General features: G+C 41.5%; 2 protein-coding genes across 5 annotated transcripts in view; both read right to left on the reverse strand.

Annotated features, from left to right (window-relative positions):
- LOC126109579 (coiled-coil domain-containing protein 144A-like) overlaps window positions 1–19592 on the reverse strand; it is a 343757-nt gene extending 324165 nt beyond the window's left edge. For 3 of the 4 annotated variants that reach the window (XM_049914612.1, XM_049914614.1, XM_049914611.1), the window contains exons 1-2: window positions 19477–19592; window positions 3976–4111 (exon numbers count right to left, since the gene is read on the reverse strand). In XM_049914612.1, coding sequence (XP_049770569.1) covers window positions 3976–4111; window positions 19477–19517 — 177 coding nt within the window. In that variant the 5' untranslated portion in view covers window positions 19518–19592. The remainder of the gene's footprint in view (window positions 1–3975; window positions 4112–19476) is intronic. The other variant, XM_049914613.1, reaches the window with a different exon arrangement.
- The window catches only part of LOC126109576 (uncharacterized), a 558983-nt gene that overhangs the window by 324255 nt on the left and 207051 nt on the right, over window positions 1–27677 (reverse strand). The gene's annotated exons all lie outside the window — the stretch shown is intronic.

Raw genomic sequence — 27677 nt, forward strand, 5'->3', positions numbered from 1 at the left:
GGACAAATTAATGATCTGGTGTACGTACTGCTTCTACCACTCAACGTAGAAGAGCTCCGGGAGAATACAAGAAGTGACTGCCACACTGGTACGGGCATGGCAAGAATTCTATTACCATATTGACATCTGCCGAGTCACTCACGGTTTGCATACTCAATGCTTGCAAAAAAACGCACCTTTCAGAGTTTCTCTTCAAAATGCAATATGCATGACATCTGTACAATATTTAGTTCGTGTGCAATAAATAATTTAAAGTGTTCCTGGACTTTATGTACACCCAGTATAATGTTCAATATGAATAGCATGTTCAATATTAATACTCTGTAACAACAGGAATATGTAATAATTTACTATATATTTTATTTATACTGAGGAAAGTTATTAGAACACAGTATGAAGGAAAGGTAAAGTAGCTCACAACAAATTTACTAATGAATTTTTATTGTTCTACAGTACAAAAAATACTCGCCTCAGTATTCAAAAATAGTGTCAACCAAAACCAAAAGCATGTCACATCAACTTTAAACTGATTTGGAAGTAGTATTTGAAACAAAATGGTTGAGAATGTCACAATGAAAGACTATTGATTCAAAAGGCTCTAAGCACTATGCGACTTAACTTCTGAGGTCATCAGTCACCTAGAACTTAGAACTAATTGAACCTAACTAACCTAAGGACATCCTACACATCCATGCCCGAGACAGGATTCGAACCTGCGACTGTAGCGGTTGCCCGACTCCAGACTGTAGCGCCTAGAACCGCACGGCCACTCCGGCCGGCGAAAGACTATTCCAAGAAATATTTGAATGAAGGTAATTCAGACATAATATGGCACCACATTTGCTTACAAATTTTACTGAAGATAAATGAAATTAAAAAGTACTATGTTACTCTCAATAACCTCCTTCACTGGTCAGTGCACTTCTTAGCCTGTGTGTTCATACATCGGAAGCAATTCCCTGAAGTCATCAGTGTATTACCCCAACTAATACCACTTTCTGTAGCTCGAGCACAAGTAATTTGGCAAGTTTAGAATAGGTGCATTTCACCACTTCACTGACCCATGCACACTGGTGTGCAGTGCTACAGAGGGGGAGAAGAGAAGTGGGCAGAGGCAGATGGAGGACAGCAATTAGGGAAGATCGAGGCCTGGAGGTTATGGGAGAGTGTTCCAACTAGTGCAGCTATGATTAAAACAATTACAGAATAACCATTTGACATAATAATTTATTAATATATAAGAAACTATCAGCCTTGATTGCGGTAATGAAACCAATCTTTACCTAGGTTTCAGCCCAAATAATTGACCCGTCTTCAGAATATATACCTGAATCTATAATTTGTCTAAGAGGGCATGTCTTATTTCTAGACCATGCCCTCTTAGACAAATTATAGATTCAGGTATATCTTCTGAAGAAGGCTCAAATATTTGGGCTGAAACCTAGGTAAAGGTTTGTTTCATTACCACAATCGAGGCTGATAGTTTCTTATATATTAGATTATCACAATTGCTGACTGTGCTGCTATGTTGAAAGTACATAATAATTTACATTTGATGCCGTTACTAGTTACTAGTTTTTTTTAGACCACTTATGTTAGTAAACCTCAATGTGTGCTCCCTCGGTAGCTTGGAGAATGTTGAGGTGGTATTCACGTTCCCACCAGGTGTTTCGTAACATGTATTCTGTCACGGTATCCACAGCAACTTGTATCCTAGCCTTCAGTTCATCAATGTCAGCAACTGGTGTGACGAAGACTGTCCTCGATATAGCCCCAGAAAAAAAGGTGAAGGGGCGTAATATCTGGAGAGCAGGGTGGCCAGGGTGTTGGACCGTTCTTTGCAAGCCACCGATCCGGAAATGTTTCATCCAGGAAATCACGCACTATCAAAGCCCAATGGGGGGTGCTCCATCTTGCTGGAAAAGTATCCACGGTCTATATTCTTCTAACTGTGTGGCAATGAACTGTTGCCAAACATGGAAGTAAATGTTAGCGGTAATGGATTTTTGCGTGATGAAAAACAGACCAAAAACCTTGTTATGCATGAGGCCACACCAAACATTCATTTTTTCACTGTTTCACAGTAACTGTACAGTAGCATGTAGAGACTCTGAACCCCTTGTATGGACATTATGCCTCTTTACCATTCCGCTGACACGAAAGGTGGATACATCAGTAAAGAATATGCGATTTAAGTAATCATTAGCACCATCAATCCTGTTTAGAATCTCAGCTGCAAATTCAGCATGTGTCAGCAAATCATTCAGTTGCAAGGCCTGCAAGATTTGCACTTTGTAAGCACACAACCTAAGCCTTTCATGAAGAATCTTCACCACACTTGCTTGCGATATTTGAAGTTCACAAGAAGCTCGACGAGTCGATTTAGACGGACTCTGTCGAAATGATTGTCTAACACTATCAACAGTTGCATCACTTACACAAGGCCTGCCACTTCGAGGACGATCTTCAACACTGCCCGTTTCGTTAAACTTTGCATACCTCGCTTTACCGATTTAAAGTCAGGAGGGCTGCGTCCATAGGAAGCCCGAAATTTACGCCGAACACCGACTGGTGATTTCGTTTTGTGAAAAGAAAGCACACATTGCTCTTTCACCTGCTCTGATGCCATTTCTCCAGCAATTAACGTGACCTAACAGACCGCATTGGTGTTGTGGAGCACTAGCACCATCTACTGGTCGCAACAACTAGTAACACTAGCCTATGTAACAGCATCAAATGTAACTTATTATGACAAATGGTTATTCTGTTATAATTTTTTATGATCAGGGCAAGACTTTGTGCTCACCCTGTATTTCTTCTGTAACCCAACATTTCTTTACAGTCACTTTCGTTGCCTTTATGTCTGTCTGCTCAACTTAAGTGACTGCCCTTTTTTGAAAAGTTCATTCCTCTTCAACTGAACTGCCTACTGTGAATTTTTTGTCACAGCATCTACAGCCTTAGATAACCTCTAACACATCTCGCCCATCCTCAGTGCTTCAGTATCCAACTCCTTCCACTTTGATTCTTCCAGAAGATTATCTTACACTTCTCTCTACTCTTCATTACTCAATCGTGATCCGAGTATCTGCATCTGGGTATGCCTTAAAACCCAATATCCGATTTTGGAATCTCTTCTTACGATCCAAGTGCATCTCCTCCTCTAATAAATCATTAACAGTATATTCGCTATTACCAGCTGAAATTTGTTGCAGACAGAGCAATTGAAATAATAGTCTGCTCACTCAGAACATGGCATACAGACTGTTATGAAAAATACCCAATCACTGAGACATGTAACATTTCACTGCCACACCGAACACTGAAGTGGAACCGAGGCTTGCAGCAGAAAGTGACTGATTACAATCTGGCAACAACCCAAGATTCTTGGATTTCCCAAATCTTAACCACACCATTATGGCTCACCTATATTACCATCGAGGGAGTACATGCAGGTTATGTAATTAACATAAGAACAATGAACAACTGGAACCAACTGAATGAAGCATTGCAGTTGTACAGACACCGACTTCATCTTCGGGGATAGTTTGCTCTATCCTGTCGCCCAGATTTTGGCTTTTTGTCATTTTCCTAAATCACTTCAGGCAAATACCAGATATGTGCCTTCAACAAGACCACAGCTAACCAACTGTCCTAGCCTCATAAAACATTCTGTGTGCATGTGTACTGGAGCTACTTGTATTCATAGTGTTATGGTGAGACATCTTACACCATCATGACAATTTCTGGGTTAAATAAGCACATACATAAAAGAGAATGACATAGATCTGGTCTGATGCTATCTGCTCAAGTAGTCTATGAATGATAAAGTACAGATGAAAATCACAGCTGTATCAGTAATGGTAACGCTAATGCAAAAAGAATGGATAGGAAGATCTGTTACGACTAGACCTCTAACAATATATAACAGCAAATAATCACCACAGAGACTTTTTTAAAATAGTGCAAACTTACATTTTTTTCATCAGATTCAGACTTCTTTTTCATTTCACTCAAAGCCACACGTCTCCGTATCATCTTCACCTCCTCTTCTGGACAGATGCGCATCATCATGTCTTCTATGATTGGTCGTATTTGTGGATTACACACACTGGATAGTACAACATGCTATTACGATTGGTTTGCCGTGTTAAAAATAACAGTTAATAGTCAAAGAAATAATATAAATACAAAAGTTACAAGACATCAGAAAATATCAGGGTATTTACAAATATTTAGCAAATTACACAGCACAGTAGTGTCACCTAGTGAAATGCACAGTTACCACTGTTTTAAAGTTTTTCATTTGTTACTGTTAGAAAAAACAGCTCAGAAACAGACAAACAACTAGAATGACAACAGCACAACCAGTGTTCGGCTGTAGTGAACTGTTTAAATACAAACAAATATGAACCTAGACTATACTAGATGCCAGTCTTACAACAACCTTTACTTAGCATTCACTTTCATTGCTTTCATCAACTCGACCAAGTTATCACCTTTCACCCTAAACTAGACTTCAGGCCACTGCTACAGAACTGTGTCATCACAACCAATCAACCCCACTTCAGCACGACACCAGTTGTATCGTACTCATTCTAGCAGCTCACCAGAAACTGGCTAAGGTTTTTCAGCTTGCATTTAAGGAAACTTGCGAAAAATGGAAATTGTGTGTGAGAGATTTGTTATACGACTTTACAATTTTTGTAATGGCCAAAATCAACAACCGTGCCTCAAATCCTATTGTTCAACTTTTGATAATCACCTTCACAGATGGCTGTTTACAATTCATCACAAACATGATTCTGTGAGAAGTAAATTATGTTAAGATGAAATCCGAAAGGACTGGCACACGACTTATTGTGATACATCCCAAGGCACGATGAGACTTCAACGTAATTGATTTTGCATTAAGATCTAGCTATGAAAAAGATCTGTTCCCAACAAATGCCACCAAACTTAAGTGTCAATTACTGTAAGGAAATGCTTAAAAAATTCTATCAACGGGAAGCAAGATGTCGATACAAAATCCTAACAGGAGACAAAACTGTCATATTCCACAAACTAAGTAACGATCACTTGTTTGTGTGTCCGAGTCAAAGTGAGACCGAAAGAGGTTTACGATAATTACTGAAGTAGAAAAGATAAATTAGAAACTAGAATGCAGATTACCATGGCTGGCTGATCATGAGAATAGAAAGGAGAAGCAAACCACTCTGTATTACATTAAAACCACCACCCTAAAAGCCGTACAGTGGAGGACACAGAGGGACAAAGGACATACCCTAAAACTCATATCAAATGATAAAACACACCCTCACAAATAGAACATAGAACTAGAGCTACTGTTGGAGCATTGTCGCCTAACACCGAAGGTAGGGTGCTGGGAAATTTAAAAGTCCGCCACAGAGCAGCAAAAAGTGGGCAGTCCAGCAAGAGGTGGACAACTGTAATTTGGAAGCCACAGCGATATTGAGGTGGGTCCTCGTGACGGAGAAGGTAACTAGGTGTGAGCCATGTACGGCCGATACTGAGTCGACAAACAACTGATTCTATGCAAGAGGCTCGCAGGGAAGACTTCCACATATTCGCAGTCTCCTTAATGACACACAGTTTGTTGTGCATACTGTTATGTCACTCCGTCTCCCAAAGCTGAAAAACCTTGCGACATAAGACAGAACGCAGGGCAGTTTCATTAGAGATATCCATCTCCAGGGGAGGTTTCCGCATAGCCTGTCAACAAGTTCGTTACCTGGGATTTCAACGTGTCCTGGGGTCCACACAAACACCACTGAACAAGTGGACCGTTCCCAGGCAGACGTGGCCTCCTGCATGTTTGCTACTAAAGGATGGTGAGGGTAGCACTGGTCGGTAGCTCGTAAGCTGCTCAGGGAGTCAGAACAGAGGAAACTGCTTACCAGAACAGGAACGAATGTACTAAAGTGGATGAGATGTGGCCACCAGCTCTGCAGTAAATACACTGCAGCTGGCAGGCAAGGAATGCTGTTCAATATGGTCTCTGAACATAGGCGAAGCTAACATTACCATCAGCCATCGAGTAAACAACTTCAGAGTCCCAGTACACGTCAAGAATTGAGAGGAAGCGACAGCGGAGAGTGTCGGTGTTAAAATGGTCCTTAGGGTCGTGCAAAAGGTCCAGACAACGTTTCGGCTTAGGTATACACCATGGAGGTGTATGTGAATGGACCTCAAGCAGAGATGGTAAAGAGAAGGACTCCAGTTCAGAGAGAAGGGATCACACGCGAACCGAAATCGTGAGCCCTAATGTTGGCCGCCGATGCGGGAGGTAAACTGCTGCATGCGGGAAAAGAAGACAGTAATTCAGATGCTCAGAGGAGCTACGAATGTGTGCAACAAAACTGTCAAGCAGTTGTGCACATCAGATCCAAAATCGAGGGACTCCGGCCTCCACCAGGACACTGGTCACACGACTCTTTCTAAAAGCTCCTGTCGCTAGGCAAATGCCACAGTGGTGCACTGGGTTGACTAAATGCAATGCTGAGGGCACCACCGAGCCGTAAACCGGACTCCCATAGTGAAGGCAGGATTGAACAAGGGCTCTGTAGAGCTGCAGCAGCGTAGAGCGATCTGCACCCTAGTTGGTGTTGCTCAGGCAGCGGAGGGCACTGAGATGCTGCCAGCACTTCTGCTTACGCTGACTAAGTCAATTGAGCTTCTGGATGTCCTAAGAATCACTGTATCCCCACTACAGTGAGTGGATCATCAATAAGATAAAGTTCAGGTTCCGGACGAATGGTACGACGCTGACAGAAGTGCACGACACACGATTTTGCGGCAGAAAACTGGAAGCTGTGGGCTAGAGCCCATGACTGTGCCTTGTGAATGGCACCCTGCATGTGCTGCTCAGCAACACCAGTACTGGAGGAGCAGTACAAAACGCAGAAGCCATCTGCATACAGAGAAGGGGAGACCAACAGCCCTACAGCTGCTGCTAAGCCGTTGATTGGCACTACAAAATTGAGATACACACAATACGGAGCCCCGAGGAATGCCATTCTCCTGAATATGAGGGAGGGGGGGGGGGGCGGATTATGGGAGGCACCAACCTGGACACAGCGTACGGAGCTAGAGGAAGTTTTGGATAAGTGGAGACCCCACTTATACAATGTGGCAAGGATATGATGTCAACAGGTCGTGTCAAATGCTTTACGTATGTCAAAAAAGACAGCAACCAGATGTTGGTGTCTGAAAAAGGCTGTTTGGATGGCAGACTTGAGGGACACAAGATTATCAGTGGTAGAGCGACCCTGGCAGAAACCGCCCTGACATGGAGCTAGTAGGCCATGTGACTCCATCTCCCAACCCAACAACCAACACACAATATGTTCCAGCAGCTTATAAAGAACGTCGGTAGGGCCGATGGGCCAATTACTATCCGCATCAAGGGGGTTTTTACTGGGTTTGAGCAGTGGAACGACAGTGTTCTCCCGCCTTGCGATGAAAAGAGGCCATCACACCAGATCTAGTTGAAGATGATGAGGAAATGGCACTTGTAGTCAGAAGAGAGATCATCTGAATGTGGATCCAATCCGGCCCACGAGCTGTGCCGGGTCAATGTGCAAGTGCGCTGAGGAGCTCCCACTCCATAAATCGAGCGTTAAAGGGTTCACTGTGGCGTGTAGTGAATGAGAGGACTTTACTTTCCACTCACCGTTTCAGGGTGCAAAAGGCTGGGGTGTAGTTCTCCAACGCAGAGGTTCAAACATAGTGCTCGGCATTCGCATTTGCGTCGGTACAGAGCACGCCATTGACGGTAACACCAGGGATACCTGTTGGGGTCTGGTACCCAAAAAGACATCTGATCTCTGTCCAGACATGGGAAGGTGACATATGGCACCCAATGGTCGACACTTACCTCTACCAACACTCCTGTTTCCGTCGTTTTACAAGCTGGCATACACGGGTACGGAGCCGCTTAAAGGCTATCAGATACTGTAAAGAGTGCCGCTCATGTCACTGTAGAGCTTGCCAACTAATTGCCTCAGTAATTTCCGGCGACCACCAAGGGACTGTTTCTCGCCGAGGGGGGGGGGGGGGGGGGGGGGGGGCACCCTAAAGAGCGAGGGATCACCTGTTCAACCGTCACATCGATGTTACCATGTCAGGGAGAGTTTAAGTTAAAGTTCCCCAATCCACCTTGTTTAAAGGCCATCTGGGCAGGCATCTGTGGGCCTGACACAGGGGCAGTGACAGGAAGATGGGGAAGTGGTCACTACCACACAGGTCGTCACGTGATCTCCAGTGGATAGATGGGAAACGTCCTGGGCTGCGAATTGATAAATCAATTCGCAAGTAACTAACCACACTCAAATATGTGGCGGGCCCAGTATTTAGGAGGCAGAGATCGAATTGCGTCAGTAAAGTTTCAACAGCTCTGCCTCGGCCAGTAACCACGGTGCCACCCCACAAGGGGTTATGGGCGTTAAAATCTCCCAAAAGTAGGAAAGGTTTAGGGAGTTTATAAATCAGTGCATCTAATACATTCAGGGGTACTGCACCATCTGGAGGGAGATATACGTTGCAGACAGTTATTTCCAGTGTCATCCATATTCTGACAGCCACAGCTTCAAGAGGGGTTTGAAGGCACACATTTTCACTACAGACCGAGTTTACGACAAATGTGAACTCCACCCGACACTATTATAATAGCTACGGTTCATGTAATATCCCTTATAGTTGCAGAGGGCAGGGGTCTGCATTGCCGGGAACCAGGTTTCCTGGAGGGCAATGCAGAAAGCAGGTGTAAAGCTTAACAGTTGCCATAGCTCAGCCAGGCGGTGCAAAAAACTGCCACAATTCCACTGGAGGATGACATCAGCGTGCGACTGGGAAGGCTTGGAACGTTCAATGAGGCAGTTTATGCCTCAGGGTCACCTGCTGCCACCGACTTTTTGCCCGAGCAGTCTATATCCATTGTGTGTGAGGGTCCAGCAGAGCTTTTAGGAAGCAGTGGTGTATGCGCCACCACAAGTTCCTTGTTCTTGGGGGTCTTCTTTTCTGATTTCTCGCACTGTTCCTTGGGTTTCCCTGGCTGGGAGGACTTCACTGATTTAGTCTCTGGGACTGAGGATGAGTGTGAAGCCCTACAACCAGCTGCTTTTGGGCTCTTCAGCCACTGGCAGGTGTCACCTTTCCCACTAGCAGAAACCTGGAAGAAAGTGACCAAAGGGACCCCTTCCTGGTGAGAGGAGCCGAAGAGGCCTTACGCTTCTCTGGCTCAGAAGTGGAGACTGAAATCCCTGATGGTTGGGGAGGGAGGGCGGAGGGGGGGGGGGGGTTGTTGCACCCGAAGTAGGTGGTGCGGGAGCACGGGCACCTCCCGGCCGCAGCAAAGGCCACCTGGCATGATGGCCATTGCCGGGAGTCCTGATGCCCCAGGGTGAGTGGCATCTACTCCTTGGCACACGTGGGGAGTTAACAGTGGAGGCATCAACCGACAGGGTACATGGCAGCCCCACCACAACGGACATGCTACAGTGCTGGATATGAGGTGCAAAGAATTCCATGGTCATCATCGGTGCAGGAAACTACACTGCATAGTGGGTGGAGGAAAACAATCACAAAGGTGTCCTCACCCAAGAGATGGAGGATGAGTGGGACTGCAATGCCAGAAGAAGGAAGTTGGCTATATATCTCGATGCACGATGGACACGAAGCACCATGTAAGGTGCCCTTACCCAACTGGCTTGCTCGTCAGGAAAATTTTGAAAAATGGAGGTCAAATCCTACAGAGGACCATCACAAAGGCCAAAAAGCACGAGACTCCTTTTAGTCGCCTCTTATGACAGGCAGTAATACTTTTGACCTATTCTAGCCCCTGGACCTGCAAGGGGGCACACACTATTCATAATAAATTATTCTTATGTTATACCATTTTCTGCTGTTGTTGGTATTACCATATACTCATCTGACCAAAAATCTTTGTCTTTTTCATTTCCCTTCACTCACCACTACTACTACTATATTTAGATTGAGCCTCTGCATTTCCCTTTTCAGTATTTTCTAGCTTCCATGCCACATTTGAACTTCTGAAATTCAATGGCCAAACTCTTAGAATGTTATCCTTTCATTGATTATTGAAACTTTTTCTCACGGTCACCTTCCCCTATGGCAATCCCCTCCCAGAGATCTGAACAGGGGACTAGTCCAGAATCTTTTGCCAATGGATAGGTCATCATGACACTCTCACTTACAGGCCACATGTCCTGAGGATACAAGTTATGTGCCTCTAATGCAGTGGTTTCCTTTGCCTTCTGCATCCTCATGCTGTTTATCTTTGCTGATTTTTCTGCCTTTAAGGGCAGTTACCCACCCCAGTTGCTCTGAACCTCTGTCCACTCCTCATCCTTTTGAGAAGGCCGACCATTGAAAGAATGAGGGTGGCTTGTTATGCCGGAAGTCTTTGGCTGACAATCACGATTATTAATCAAATTTAAGTGGTGGCATGTTTCGAACCTGGGACCATGTACAGTTTGATTAGTACTCACAGGTACTACCCCTAGACCATAAGTGCACCACATATGTCCCATCATTAAGCAGACATGCCATCTTGCTATTGCAATGACAAATGATTACATGTATTGTCATGTTAAAGCTTCAACATAGAGATTCTCATGCAACAATCTGGAAGTGACAATACAGGAAATAAATTTCCTGTACAAGTCCATGATCATTGTAAATATTCCACAAATAAAAACATCAGCATCACTTAATATGTTTACTTATAATGCCATTTCAGCTAATGCCATCATAAAAACTAACTCAAATTAAAAGAACAGAATTGCATGTCCATCACAAAAAATGGTAGAAAGTAGTTGAAGGTTTCGTGACAGACTGCTGGCACACAGACTACTGCTGGCACACAAACAGACTACTGCTGGCACACAGACTGCTGGGTTTGGTGTAGTTATTTCCGGTGCAGTTCTCTCATTACTACCTGCAACAGTCATTCACTGCTGCAAGGGAATCCAGGGTCTGTTCACCTTTAAGCTTTCTTCTTTCTTGTTGAAGCTAGTGTCATGTTGCGTATTTCTATGGCGTCTCTGAACAAGGTGGTGTGATAGCTGATCTCTACACAAGTAACTTCTGTGTCAGCAAATTTTACTATGTGGCTGGTCTCATGCTCTGCCATGACAAATTTCTGCACCTGCCCCAACCTGCAATGCCGCTTATTTTACGTGGTCCTGGTATTCATTGATCATCCTGTCATTCCAATACAAACTTTTCCACATAGTACGCATTGTGTGTGACTGAGCACAGTAAAATTCATCAAAATGGATGTTACTGCTGTAGACAAAAGCTATCACACCTGCTTCATCAGAGCAGCTACAGAAATACACAAACACGGCACTAACAAGAATGAAAAACACCTCAAGGTGAATGGATCCTGAATTCCCATGCTGCAGAACGACTGCTGCACATAGCAAGCTAAGAACCACACCGGAATTGACTATGGAAAGAGGCCCTTGGACATCAGCACACAAGGTACATAAAATCTACGGCTGCGAGCTCGACTCCACTACACTCCGCCACCAGCAATGGAGGATGAAGCTTTGACAATGCCAGCCACTTTTACTGGTAAAACATCAGAAAAATTATGAATCCTACATCAGCTGACCCCCCATGAACCATGGACCTTGCCGTTGGTGGGGAGGCTTGCGTGCCTCAGCGATACAGATAGCCGTACCGTAGGTACAACCACAACGGAGGGGTATCTGTTGAGAGGCCAGACAAACGTGTGGTTCCTGAAGAGGGGCAGCAGCCTTTTCAGTAGTTGCAGGGGCAACAGTCTGGATTATTGACTGATCTGGCCTTGTAACAATAACCAAAACGGCCTTGCTGTGCTGGTACTGCGAACGGCTGAAAGCAAGGGGAAACTACGGCCGTAATTTTTCCCGAGGGCATGCAGCTTTACTTTATGATTAAATGATGATGGCGTCCTCTTGGGTAAAATATTCCGGAGGTAAAATAGTCCCCCATTCGGATCTCCGGGCGGGGACTACTCAAGAGGATGTCGTTATCAGGAGAAAGAAAACTGGCGTTCTACGGATCGGAGCATGGAATGTCAGATCCCTTAATCGGGCAGGTAGGTTAGAAAATTTAAAAAGGGAAATGGATAGGTTGAAGTTAGATATAGTGGGAATTAGTGAAGTTCGGTGGCAGGAGGAACAAGACTTCTGGTCAGGTGACTACAGGGTTATAAACACAAAATCAAATAGGGGTAATGCAGGAGTAGGTTTAATAATGAATAGGAAAATAGGAATGCGGGTAAGCTACTACAAACAGCATAGTGAACGTATTATTGTGGCCAAGATAGATACGAAGCCCACACCTACTACAGTAGTACAAGTTTATATGCCAACTAGCTCTGCAGATGACGAAGAAATTGAAGAAATGTATGATGAAATAAAAGAAATTATTCAGATTGTGAAGGGAGACGAAAATTTAATAGTCATGGGTGACTGGAATTCGAGTGTAGGAAAAGGGAGAGAAGGAAACATAGTAGGTGAATATGGATTGGGGGACAGAAATGAAAGAGGAAGCCGCCTGGTAGAATTTTGCACAGAGCACAACATAATCATAACTAACACTTGGTTTAAGAATCATGAAATAAGGTTGTGTACATGGAAGACCCCTGGAGATACTAAAAGGTATCAGATAGATTATATAATGGTAAGACAGAACTAGGAACCAGGTTTTAAATTTTAAGACATTTCCAGGGGCAGATGTGGACTCTGACCACAATCTATTGGTTATGACTTGTAGATTAAAACAGAAGAAACTGCAAAAAGGTGGGAATTTAAGGAGATGGGACCTGGATAAACTGAAAGAACCTGAGATTGTACAGAGATTCAAGGAGAGCATAAGGGAGCAATTGACAGGAATGGGGGAAATAAATACAGTAGAATAAGAATGGGTAGCTTTGAGGGATGAAGTAGTGAAGGCAGCAGAGGATCAAGCAGGTAAAAAGACGAGGGCTAGTAGAAATCCTTGGGTAACAGAAGAAATATTGAATTTAATTGATGATAGGAGAAAATATAAAAATGCAGTAAGTGAAACAGGCAAAAAGGAATACAAACGTCTCAAAAATGAGATCGACAGGAAGTGCAAAATGGCTAAGCAGGGTTGGCTAGAGGACAAATGTAAGGATGTAGAGGCTTATCTCACTAGGGGTAAGATAGATACCGCCTACAGGAAAATTAAAGAGACCTTTGGAGATAAGAGAACGACTTGTATGAATATCAAGAGCTCAGATGGAAACCCAGTTCTAAGCAAAGAAGGGAAAGCAGAAAGGTGGAAGGAGTATATAGAGGGTCTATACAAGGGCGATGTACTTGAGGACAATATTATGAAAATGGAAGAGGATGTAGATGAAGATGAAATGGGAGATATGATACTGCGTGAAGAGTTTGACAGAGCAATGAAAGACCTGAGTCGAAACAAGGCCCCCGGAGTAGACAATATTCCATTGGAACTACTGACGGCCGTGGGAGAGCCAGTCCTGACAAAACTCTACCATCTGGTGAGCAAGATGTATGAAACAGGCGAAATACCCTCAGATTTCAAGAAGAATGTAATAATTCCAATCCCAAAGAAAGCAGGTGTTGACAGATGTGAAAATTACCGAACTATCAGTTTAATAAGTCACAGCTGCAAAATACTAACACAAATTCTTTACAGACGAATGGAAAAACTAGTAGAAGCCAACCTCGGGGAAGATCAGTTTGGATTCTGTAGAAACACTGGAACACGTGAGGCAATACTCACCTTACGACTTATCTTAGAAGAAAAATTAAGGAAAGGCAAACCTACATTTCTAGCATTTGTAGACTTAGAGAAAGCTTTTGACAATGTTGACTGGAATACTCTCTTTCAAATTCTAAAGGTGGCAGGGGTAAAATACAGGGAGCGAAAGGCTATTTACAATTTGTACAGAAACCAGATGGCAGTTATAAGAGTCGAGGGACATGAAAGAGAAGCAGTGGTTGGGAAGGGAGTAAGACAGGGTTGTAGCCTCTCTCCGATGTTGTTCAATCTGTATATTGAGCAAGCAGTAAAGGAAACAAAAGAAAAATTCGGAGTAGGTATTAAAATTCAGGGAGAAGAAATAAAAACTTTGAGGTTCGCCGATGACATTGTAATTCTGTCAGAGACAGCAAAGGACTTTGAAGAGCAGTTGAATGGAATGGACAGTGTCTTGAAAGGAGGATATAAGATGAACATCAACAAAAGCAAAACAAGGATAATGGAATGTAGTGTAATTAAGTCGGGTGATGCTGAGGGAATTAGATTAGGAAATGAGGCACTTAAAGTAGTAAAGGAGTTTTGCTATTTGGGGAGCAAAATAACTGATGATGGTCGAAGTAGAGAGGATATAAAATGTAGGCTGGCAATGGCAAGGAAAGCGTTTCTGAAGAAGAGAAATTTGTTAACATCCAGTATTGATTTAAGTGTCAGGAAGTCATTTCTGAAAGTATTCGTATGGAGTGTAGCCATGTATGGAAGTGAAACATGGACGATAAATAGTTTGGACAAGAAGAGAATAGAAGCTTTCGAAATGTGGTGCTACAGAAGAATGCTGAAGATTAGATGGGTAGATCACATAACTAATGAAGAAGTATTGAATAGGATTGGGGAGAAGAGAAGTTTGTGGCACAACTTGACCAGAAGAAGGGATCGGTTGGTAGGACATGTTCTGAGGCATCAAGGGATCACCAATTTAGTATTGGAGGGCAGCGTGGAGGGTAAAAATCGTAGAGGGAGACCAAGAGATGAATACACTAAGCAGATTCAGAAGGATGTAGGTTGCAGTAGGTACTGGGAGATGAAAAAGCTTGCACAGGATAGAGTAGCATGGAGAGCTGCATCAAACCAGTCTCAGGACTGAAGACCTCAACAACAACATCAGCTGAAGAACCAAAAACAAAAGCCAGACAGACAGCACGTCATAAAATATCATGCTACAAGGATGATATATTAGATGTTACAAATTTTTACACTACTGGCCATTAAGATTGTTACACCAAGACGAAATGCAGATGATAAACAGGTATTCATTGGACAGATATATTATACTACAACTGACATGTGATTACATTTTCAAGCAGTTTGGGTGCATAGATTCTGAGAAATCAGTACCCAGAACAACCACCTCAGGCCACAATAACAGCCTTGATACACCTGGGCATTGAGTCAAACAGAGCTTGAAAGGGGTGTACTGGTACAGCTGCCCATGCAGCTTCAACATGACACCATAGTTCATCAAGAGTAGTGACTGGCGTATTGTGAAGAGCCAGTTGCTCGGCCACCATTGACCAGACGTTTTCAGTTGGCGAGAGATCTGGAGAATGTGCTGGCCAGGGCAGCAGTTGAACATTTTCTGTATCCAGAAAGGTCCGTACAGAACCTGCAACATGTGGTCATGCATTATCCTGCTGAAATGTAGGGTTTCACAGGGATCGAATGAAGGGTAGAGCCACAGGTCGTAACACATCTGAAATGTACCTTCCACTGTTCAAAGTGCCGTCAATGCGCACAAGAGGTGACCAAGACGTGTAACCAATGGCACCCCATACAATCACACTGGGTGATATGCCAGTATGGCAATGACAAATGTGCGTTCACCGCGATGTCGCCAAACACGGATGCGACCATCATGATGCTGTAAACAGAATCTGGATTCAACCGAAAAAATAACGTTTTGCCATTCGTGCACAAAGGTTCGTCGTCGAGTACACCAACGCAGGCACTCCTGTCTGTGATGCAGCGTCAAGGGTAACCGCAGCCACGGTCTCCTCGCTGATAGTCCGTGCTGCTGCAAACGTCGTCTAACTCGTGCAGATGGTCATTGTCTTGCAAACGTCTTCATCTGTTAACTGAGGGATCGAGATGTGGCTGTACGATCCATCAGCCATGCGGATAAAATGCGTGTCATCTCGGCTGCTAGTGATACGAGGCCGATGGGATCCAGCACGGCGTTCCGTATTACCCTCCTGAACTCACCGATTCCATATTCTGTCAACAGTCATTGGATCTCGACAAACACGAGCAGCAATGTCGCGCTACGATAAACTGCAATCGCGATAGCCTACAATCCGACCTTTATCAAAGTCGGAAACGTGATGGTACACATCTCCCCTCTTTACACGAGGCATCACAACAACGTTTCATCAGGCAACGCCGGTCAACTGTTGTGTGTGAGAAATCGGTTGGAAACTTTCCTCATGTCAGCACGTTGTAGGTGTCACCACTGGCAACAAACTTGTGTGAATGCTCTGAGAAGCTAATCATTTGCATATCACAGCATCTTCTTCCTCCCCCAATGAACCATGGACCTTGCCGTTGGTGGGGAGGCTTGCGCGCCTCAGAGATACAGATAGCCGTACCGTAGGTGCAACCACAACGGAGGGGCATCTGTTGAGAGGCCAGACAAATGTGTGGTTCTGGAAGAGAGTCAGCAGCCTTTTCAGTAGCTGCAAGGGCAATAGTCTGGATGATTGACTGATCTGGCCTTTTAACACTAACCAAAACAGCCTTGCTGTGCTGGTACTGCGAACGGCTGAAAGCAAGAGGAAACTACATCCGTAATTTTTCCCGAGGGCATGCAGCTTTACTGTATGGTTACATGATGATGACGTCCTCTTGGGTAAAATATTCCACAGGTAAAATAGTCCCCCATTGGGATCTCCGGCTTGGGACTACTCAGGACGACTTAGTTATCAGGAGAAAGAAAACTGGCATTCTACAGATCGGGGCGTAGAATGTCAGATCCCTTAATCGGGCAGGTAGGTTAGAAAATTTAAAAAGGGAAATGGATAGGTTAAAGTTAGATAGTGGGAATTAGTGAAGTTCGGTGTCAGGAGGAACAAGACTTTTGGTCAGGCGAATACAGGGTTATGAATACAAAATCAAATAGGGGCAATGCAGAAGTAGGATCAATAATGAATAAAAAAATAGGAATGCGGGTAAGCTACTACAAACAGCATAGTGAACGCATTATTGTGGCCGAGATAGACACGAAGCCCACGCCTAGTACAGTAATACAAGTTTATATGCCTACTAGCTCTGCAGATGACTAAGAAATGGAAGAAATGTATGACAAAATAAAAGAAATTATTCAGATAGTTAAGGGAGACGAAAATTTAATAGTCATGGGAGACTGGAATTCGTCAGTAGGAAAAGGGAGAGAAGGAAACTTAGTAGGTGAATATGGATTGGGGGGAAGGAATGAAAGAGGAAGCCGCCTGGTAGAATTTTGCACAGAGCACAACTTAATCATAGCTAACACTTGGTTCAAGAATCATAAACGAAGATTGTATACATGGAAAAAGCCTGGAGATACTGACAGGTTTCAGATAGATTATATAATGGTAAGACAGAGATTTAGGAACGAAGTTTTAAATTTTAAGACATTTCCAGGGGCAGATGTGGACTCTGACCACAATCTCTTGGTTATGAACTGTAGATTGAAACTGAAGAAACTGCAAAAAGGCGGGAATTTAAGGAGATGGGACCTGGATAAACTGAAAGAACCAGAGGTTGTACAGAGTGTAAGGGAGAGTGTAAGGGAGCAACTGACAGGAATGGGGGAAAGAAATACAGTTGAAGATGAATGGGTAGCTCTGAGGGATGAAGTAGTGAAGGTAGCAGAGAATCAAGTAGGTAAAAAGACGAGGGCTAGTAGAAATCCTTGGGTAACAGAAGAAATATTGAATTTAATTGATGAAAGGAGAAAATATAAAAACACAGTAAATGAAGCAAGCAAAAGGGAATACAAACGTCTCAAAAATGAGATCGACAGGAAGTACAAAATGGCTAAGCAGGGATAGCTAGAGGACAAATGTAAGAATGTAGAGGCTTATCTCACTAGGGGTAAGATAGATACTGCCTACAGAGAAATTAAAGAGACCTTTAGAGAAAACAGAGCCACTTGTATGAATATCAAGAGCTCAGATGGGAACCCAGTTCTAAGCAAAGAAGGGAAAGCAGAAAGGTGGAAGGAGTATATAGAGGGCCTATACAAAGGTGATTTACTTGTGGGCAATGTTATAGAAATGGAAGAAGATGAAATGGGAGATACGATACTGCGTGAAGAGTTTGACAGAGCACTGAAAGACCTGAGTCGCAACAAAGCTCCGGGAGTAGACAACATTCCATTAGAACTATTGCCAGCCTTGGGAGAACCAGTCCTGACAAAACTCTACCATCTGGTGAGCAAGATGTATGAGACAGGCGAAACACCCTCAAACTTCAAGAAGAATATAATAATTCCAATCCCAAAGAAAGCAGGTGTTGACAGATGTGAAAATTACCGAACTATTAGTTTAATAAGTCACGGCTGCAAAATACTAACGCAAATTCTTTACAGACGAATGGAAAAACTAGTAGAAGCCGACCTCGGGGAAGATCTGTTTGGATTCTGTAGAAATATTGGAACACATGAGGCAATACTGACCCTACAACTTATCTTAGAAGCTAGATTAAGGAAAGGCAAACCTACGTTTCTAGCATTTGTAGACTTAGAGAATGCTATGGATAATGTTGATTGGAATACTCTCTTTCAAATTCTGAAGGTGGCAGAGGTAAAATATAGGGAGCGAAAGGCTATTTACAATTTGTATAGAAACCAAATGGCAGATATAAGAGTTGAGGGGCACGAAAGGGAAGCAGTGGTTGGGAAGGGAGTGAGACAAGGTAGTAGCCTATCCCCGATGTTATTCAGTCTGTATATTGAGCAAGCGTACTTATGCAGTACACCTAAGCTTTATTGCACAATCAACTAAGTTATAGAAAAATTACTTTTTTAATTAGGAAAAAATTATAAAAATTAAAATGTGATACGTGATTTTTTTTTATCCTTGTAATATACATAGGTCTAGTACCTCAGCCATCATGTTACTAAAAGCATTTTACTTCCTGTGGGGTTTTAAAATTGCAATTTTATTTTTGTCACCATGTTTCATTTGAGTATCTGTCATTCCACACGTGAACACCGCAGGTTCTCGTTTAGTATCGTTTATTTGCATTCAAATATTCACCGTATGCACAAATTCTAAAGTTTTCAAGGAATCCTAATAAAACTGGTTTAATTTACACATGAGACTGCAAAGAATGTGTCGTGACACAGTCTTTAATATAGGGCGCTTTCCGCAGTTATATTTACATTCTAGCAAATATCCGTATATTCATACTGCGGTCCAATACGAAGTTTTTGGTTCGAACGCGTTAATAGGCATACATATCCAAAAACCCCTAATCCTTCACTTGTTCCCAAACTAAAAACCGGAGCTATTTACCCAACAATACACTTAAAAGGCGTTAGCTCATTCCCTCTTGACTGCAATTACGTATCACGAGCCTCTCTTACAAAACACGTACAACCCAACAAAATACACAATCACAAACCAACGCTATGCAATTATCTTTCAAACTTACGAAGCAGCTGTAATGTCCAAATTCGCGCCGACTGAAAACATATCACTTCCGATCAATCATACGAAATGGGAAGCCTAACAGACACAATCAGCATTCATATGGTGACAGAGGTCCCGCGAAAATCATACGAAGCGTTCAAAGATCTACCTACAAGCAGCTACGTCTCATTGGCTCTTACCGCCAACCAATGAGATATCGGTGCCAGTTGAAATAGCTACCTATAATGCCTCGTGGATTTACAGCCCAAGACAATAAAGGAAAAAAAAAAACAGCCCAAGATTATACAACTGGCCCATAAAACATCAAAACGGGATGCCACCTTCATACGGCGGGCACTTGCTTACCTCGTTTCATTTTCAACTGCGATGAATTCAAGGTAAACGAGTCTACAACCTCAGTTAACTTTAATCGTGATTAATTCCCTCATTTAACTTAAAACGAGGGGGTGTATTACAATTTTTGAAAGGCCTATTTTTTCGGTTAACTTTTAATCGACCTTGATGTAATCGACAACAAGTGTCGATAATCGAATTGTACACTGTTGACGTTTGAAAGAGTGCGCGACTGCGCGAGTTGAAAGGGGAAATCGGCGTGACATCCAGTGAGCTAGTGACAACAGAGTTGGATAGAAGATGGAAGAATTTAAATTAAAAGTCTTCAATTGGAGAGCAGGACTTGGTCTTCCTCCACCAGATGATGAAACATTGCGAAGGTTTGAGCTATTCAATTAAATCCGCTTTTCCTGACAGCCACCTGTAACCATAGTGCTAATTTTTCGTTTTCTCGCTGGATTACTGCTGAATACTTCATTTCATTATTGTAACGAAAACCTAATGTATTATAATAATTATCTCGTTTGGGACCTACTTGACCACGCCATGTACAACTAGGGGCATTTTATGGTTTAGTTTTACCTTTTCTTATTGTTTGTATTACGTTGTCTTACAGAATAGCTCCTTTTTGCGCTCATAGGATCAAACTGTAATGGTCTCATTGGATTTTTGTGCCAGGAAGAGTACCCTGAAGCGCAATTTCTGCCCGTTCAATTTCTATGTACAGTATTTTCATTCCTAAATGCGATTTCAAACTAAAAATGTTATTTTCGTTTTTCACATTGGATTTCTTCAGTGCCTTCAGTCCCATATAGACAGACTTGTTTTGTGGCTGTATTGTCGTGCCTCAGTTTTGTGTATTTTGATATGCATTTTTTTTTGTCACGGATGTCACTTGTTAGCCAGAAAGCTGTCTCTGAATAGTTTAACATATATATTTGGGTTGAGAATCACTCTTGAATTTGATTGGTTCATCAATTTTAAACTGTAATTTGTTTTCGCCACTTTCGGATTACTTTTTCTAATAAGCTTTCTTAAAATCTATAAAGATACTTTCTTATTATAAATGTTTTGATGTGAGAATTAGTTTCATAGCTAAAATTTGTTTCAGGCAAGATCCGTTTGGTCTGGAATTTTCCTGATGTTCACTGAATTTGAATTCAGGTTGTTTTGTGGTGTGGGAGCTTTTAGGACTAATGCAACGGTTCTGTCCTAACAAAATGCTTATTTTTAACCTCTTGTTCAGCAATTTCCCCTTCATTTGATGCTTGTGAATCTGAATTGGTTTTTAGAATTTCTGTTAGAAATCTTTCTTTGGGTTTAGGGCAGTTTGGAAGTTTTTTAAATTATCTATTTCTTGGTTATGTGCCAAGTGTGCACTTTCTTTCATGAAACAGTTTTTGGGGCTGGTATCCATTTAGATTTGTTTTAAGTGTTTCATATAAGAATCCTTGTTTTTTATAAGCCTGAAGATGACTTCTCATAATGTCTTTTTGTTCAATTTTCAAGCTGCTTGGAGTTGCTTGGCACTTTTTTTTTTTTTTTTCAATTTATTATTTGATGATTTGAATGCTCTTTGTCTAGACTTTACTGCTTGCGCAGTCTGTTCCACCATGGATGTCTCTTTCCATCTTTGTAGAGGAATTTGAGTTTATGTAGTTTCGATAAGTTTCTGTTGAGATTTCTTTGGAGTTTTGTGCTTGTGTTTTGAGTTCATTTGCTAATAGCATTGCTTGGAGTTAATCAGTATCATGTTCGGTATTACCTGTATCTGTTTGCTGAACTTTTGAGGCTTTAAATTTAGTTTCACTGTGGTTAGGTAGTGATCTGTAAATATTTGGATATTTGTGTACTTCTACATATTTAAAATCCCCTTGTGATGTGGCTATGAGATTGTGATATGATCAGTACGGATTTCTCCTAAATTCTTGTCAGGTGTTTTTTGTTTTGTTTGAAATGTGTTGACAGTTTTGTGGTTACAATTTCTACACAGTTAAACAAATATCCATTTTGCTTGTTCCATTTGTGCGCAAGGAAGTCACAAATTATTTCCTTGCATTTTCTCTTGCATTAACTGATCATTAAAATACTCATGTCAAAATTTTCCCATGATTTTGTGGAATTTTAGAGATTAATTTTTCTATCACCCCCCATCGCATGTTTACTTTTCTGTTCCCCCTCCCCTTGGCCGATTAACATTAATTACCTACTGTTTAAATTTTATTTGCACATTCAAAGTAAATTGTCATTAATTTTGTTCTTCACTTTGATTATGGATCTCTGAATGTCTTATGAAACTGTTCATACAATCTACCACATGGGGTATATTTATTGGTGTTATTTTGCCTTTTTTGCTTTTTGAATAGTCTGTAATTTCCAAAATCTGTGCTACGTGGTGGCATTCTCACTTTGCAATCTTGTTTCTAGCATGGTTAAAATTTGACTTTTCTTAACTATTTCTCCTAATTTGTAGAGCTTTCTTGGATTTAGGAGTGAAGTAATGTTGACTGTACCAAACAAAGTTTTGAATTTGGACTGAGCAGACCCGAGAATTCAGATGTCTTCTGATTTGGGAACCTGATGGTTGACTATTCTAGACTACTGTATATTTATCCACGTGTAGACAATGTAAGTTGTATGTATGTCACAAATATGTGCCCAAGTACACACAGTTACATAAATAGGTCTGAAATATTTGCTCTGTTACATGTTTGTACAGCCTTTTCACTATTCAATTGAATGTATTGCAAAAGCCCCTCAGTTATAGTAGTTATAATAGTACAGTTGTCTATATAATTTACATATTTCAGGTAATCCAGAAGTTTCAAAACTGCTATTTAATGAATAATTTTGAGTGTACAGTATTACTGGAGGTGTATATTTCATGTTTGTCTTTGATCACTTAATTGCATAACTCTATTTTGTTATACAGCACAAGATTTTATTTTCTTTCCTGCTGAGGTGTAACTGGTGGCTGCATCTGTTTCCATGTTCATGTAAAGACTTATTTCTTTGGTGCTTGTCCATCTCTTTATGTAGGACATTGTTTGCAAACTATTCACTTGGAACAGTAAAGATTCCTTAGTGTATAAACAATTCAGTACAGTGAGTCCTCTTCCCACTTTGTTGTAATGTCTATAGCCTCTTACTGCAGCAATGATATTAATCACATTACAGCTTCAGCCCTTCGTTTCTGATTTCAGTGATCATCAGCTTGAAAACGTTCCATCCGATTTGTTTCAACTGTCAATAAAATTCACTTATTTTATCAAAAATTTTAATTTTGCGTGGAAAAATTGTTTTGTGTGTGTAGACTGTAGCGACTTGTTAGGTGTCACTTAATACCTTGGATTCTATTTGCTCCAGTCGGAAATCTCAGCAAAATATGCGAACTGTCTGTTGAAATGCACCACAGCTAAACGTCAGTTCACTTGCCGTTTTTGTACAGTGCTATGTACGCAATTAACGTGCAATTCTAGCCAGTTTAATTTTGCATTTCTGCCAAACTTACGAGCAAAACACGATGTAGAACGAAAACGAGTTGCTAAGTCGAAATGAGTTTATTAAATGCCGAAATTCAGATATCCTTGATATGCAAACTGCCAAATAACATCTCCCGGTGGCATATACACACAAATAACAACTCAAAATTCCACAGGAGACGCTTCACAAATAATACATAAACCACTTATAGTACAATAAAAAGAGTCTTTTATTTAGTTGCATTAGACGAATCACATCCCAAGAACCTTAAAATGACTTGCTGGTGCCATAAACATACCTTAGGATCATACAGTAAGTTAAACACTGTGTGTGAAATTCGTTGGCATTTAGCTAGATAGCAAAATTAGTCAAAACAGATTAAATAACAAAGCTCAGATCACTGTTTTTGTACCTACCTAATTTCTGACTGTTCACTTGAAGACAGAGTGCTGGCTTATTTTCATAGTTTCAGCCACTTTTACCCTAAACAGTTATCCTTTGGGGCAGTGCAGCTACAAAAACGAATTAAGTATTCGTTCAGTTATTTACTACATTGTGTAGATCCCATCAAGAACCAACTTTGTGGATGCTGGAGTGAGACATTGTGTACATTAACAGAAGATAAGCAAATAATAGAAAAATCTGTATGACATATTAACAATAAATTAGTGCAAACAGTGAAAAATCCAGGTTGAAATGTAACGATATTGTGAAAAGGATAGTTCTTAATCACTATACAGCAGAGGTTCCAAGTCACAGATAGGCACAACAAAAAGAAAACAAGCTTTTGGCCAACAAAGCCTTTGTCAAAAAAAGACACATGAACACAACCACAGTTCCTCACAGCTGAAGCCAGTAGTCTGACTTCAGCTGTCAGAGACAAAGTCCTTGTTGGCCAGAAGCTCATTTTGGGACAGTCTTTTTGTTGTGCCTATCTGTAACTCAACATCTCCGCTATATGGTGAGTTGTAACTAACCTTTTCACAATACTGTTACAATAAATTAGTGCCATTCACACTTAACTACTGAATGGAAAACTGTGCCCAGTAGCTGAGAAAAGCACCGATCACGCAGGGTAGCAGAATGATCCACCAAACTACTGTTCAGTAGCCTTGACATCCTTTTGTTGTAGAATCTTGGAACATATTGTGAGCTCAAATATAAAATGTAATAAGAGATCTCAAACAGAATGACACACTCCATGCCAACCAGCATGAACTCCAAAAACATCAAACTTGTGAAACCCAGCTCACACTTTCCTTACATGACGTCCTGAAAGCCATAGATCGAGGCAGTCATGGAGATGCAGTATTTTTTGATTTACAGAAAGTATTTCACTGAATACAACACCTGTGCGTATTATCAGAACTATGATTGTGTGGAATATTGAGAGAAATTTGTGAATGGGTAGTGGATTTCTTTACCTTGGATGGAGAGTCCTTGATGCAGAAGTAATTTCAGATGAGCTCCAGGGAAGTGTGTGGGGATCTTTGCTGTTGATCTTGTGTATTAATGATCTTGCAGACAATATTAATAGCAACCTCAGAGTCTTTTCAGATGATGCTGTTACCTATAATGAAGTACTGTCTGAAAATAATTAAATACAAATATTCAGTCATATCTTGATAAGGTTTCAAAGTGATGCAAAGATTAGCAACTTGCTTGAAGTCTTCAGAAAAGTAAAATTGTCCACTTTCACAAAATGGTATCAAACAGTCTCAGTTGGAATCTGTCAACTTGACATTTACTTGGCTGCAGGCCAACTTTTTGTAGGAATGTCTAATGGATCACTTTGGTTCAGCTGTAGGCAAAGCTGGTGGCAGACTGTGGTTCGCTGATAGAATATTAGGGAGATGTGGTCAGTCTACAAGAGCGATTCCTTAAAAATCACTCATCTGACCTATGCGAGACTATTGCTCAAGTTAGTGTGATGCATGCAAAATAGGACTAATGGGGGACATTGAACATATTCAGAAGAGGACAGCATGAATGGTCAGAGGTTTGTTCGACTTCTCAGTGTGTCACAGAGATACCGAAGAAACTGAACTGGCAGACACTTGAAGATATATGTAGATTGTCCCTAGAAAACTTACTACAAAATTTCAAGAACCAGCTCTAAATGATGGGTCTAGGAATATACAGCATCTCCTGTAGGGATTGTGAGGGTAAGATTAGAGTAATTACAGTCTGCACAGACACATTTCAACAGAATTTTTTTCTGCATCTCTATATGTAAGTGGAATGGGAAGGAGCCCTAATAAAATGATGGGTGCAGTGGGACATTCCCTACCATGCTGTTCAGTGGTTTGCAGAGTATGGTTGTAAGTAGCAGCTAAATCGAACCAAGTAAGGAATAAAGCTGCTACTTGGAAAAACTTTTTATCAAACAGCTTTCATACACAACATAATATTTCAACAATGGAAAATCTAGGATGGAAAAATTAGAGTATCATGAAAAGGATGGATTGCTGGTGTTGAGTTGTAGACAGACAAACAATTAGACTGGTTTCTTTTTTAAGAGAAAATGGTTTCCTACATGTGTAAATATTCAGCCATGGTTGCAGTTGTCACGAAGCCTCACAACAGCTGCTACTTGCCATATAGCTAACATACCTTTTAAATCTTTGAGTCTAGATATTCAGTTAATTTGTAGAAAGAATGACTAATGAGAAGGGGTTTTAAGTTTTCTTCTGAACTGGTTGTGATTACCCATTTTTTGCTTTGTCTGATGGGAAGTAGAATACTTTTGCACCAGGTAGAATACATTGCATGGGGGGGGGGGGGGGGGGGGAAACAGTTCAGCTTCAATTTATTTTTGTCAGCAACATTGTAAATATATTGGGAAGTAAATGCAAGAATTTAGGTTTTTAAAAAGGTGTCTGCAAGATGAGCAGTTTTCTACTTAACATGCTATTCTTACTGGTCACTTCTTCTGGTCATTTCTTTAGGTACACACTCCAGAAGATAATTCCAGAAGGCAATGAGGAGTGAAAACATGTGAAACAAACCACCACAATGAGAGATGCTCCTAGCAAAACATGCAGAACTGACCATTTAGATTTGTTTATCAATATGTTGTCTCCAGTTTAACTTGTTTTCCAACAGGACTCGAAGGCATTTCACACAGGGAATTGAATGAAGGAAAAAAGTTCTAAATTTTATAAACTCCCTCTAGATTGTCAAGTCTTAAGGAGTCCAGTTAGAAGCCCAAAGCCACTGAACTTGAAGTGCCTTAGCAAATGATGTTTTGAAACTGACACATCTAGGCTAGTTATCTGTTTGGCCCCAACAATACAGGAATATTAAGATGATAGTTGTTCTTACGTGTAAGGGGAATAGATAGGCACCAAGTATTTATTGAATCATGCTGATATGGAGGCTCTTTGATGATAGATTCCTCTTTCATTGAAGAGGCATTCATCCATGGTAAGGTATACTGTGTAGATGTAGTCATTACCAAATCAGTTGGCATAAAATAATGCATTGTCCATCTTATGGCTGGCTGTTCCAGAATGAACAACATAAAAGGAAACCATTTTGGAGGTTGACGATCACATGATCATCTTCCCTTCACACTTCTCACAGGATATCTACTATTCTATGTTGATTACATTATTGCTATGTCTAGTTGGCTCATTGTCATATTATCAGGCAAGGGGACCCATCGTATTGCCATTGTGAAGCCCCTTGTTGGTGCCCCACATTATGCTAGTGCCCCCAACTTCACTGCCCTGTGATGAACACTGGTGCTTCACAATTCTGGTCTCGGTAGGTGATGTCCAAGCTGTGGACATGGTTTTTAAATTTTAGAGAGAGTTTTTGTATTCATTTAAAGTGTGTCACCATGGTCTCATCTTATTTTTCCCCATTCTGTGATGCGAGCATTCTGCCACTATTCTGCAATGAATAAAGAGCTGTTATCAGATGAGGAAGTTGACATTCAGCTACAAACTAGGTGCGTGAGAGGAGCAGGGGAGGTGGAGCAGTTGTGACTCTGGCTGCTTCAGATCGCCTACATCTCCTATTTCATTGCAGTTCCTTACTTTTTGATGTTTATTTTCCTCCTCCTGTTTTTCACCTGGCTCCCTGTCTCAGGTGACGCCACAAAGAAAAGAGTAAATTGGCAGTCTCTACTTTCCTTCTTCCAGAAAGTTTTTGGCGTAGATTATTAAAGAAATTAATGGGAGGTGATGACCTCAATGTTTAGTCCCTTTCAAACTCCTCAAAAATTCGACAATACTATGGGAAGGATAGATTGCTACTCACCATATAAAAGAGATGTCGAATGGCAGACGTGCGACAAAAAGACTGCTGCACATGTGAACTTGCAGCCAAAAGGCCTCCATTTAATCTAGCGAACATACGTGCATTCGTGCAAGTGCAACT

This window comes from Schistocerca cancellata, chromosome 12 (genome assembly GCF_023864275.1).
Source record: "Schistocerca cancellata isolate TAMUIC-IGC-003103 chromosome 12, iqSchCanc2.1, whole genome shotgun sequence".
In the NCBI taxonomy this organism is placed as follows: Eukaryota; Metazoa; Arthropoda; class Insecta; order Orthoptera; family Acrididae; genus Schistocerca; species Schistocerca cancellata.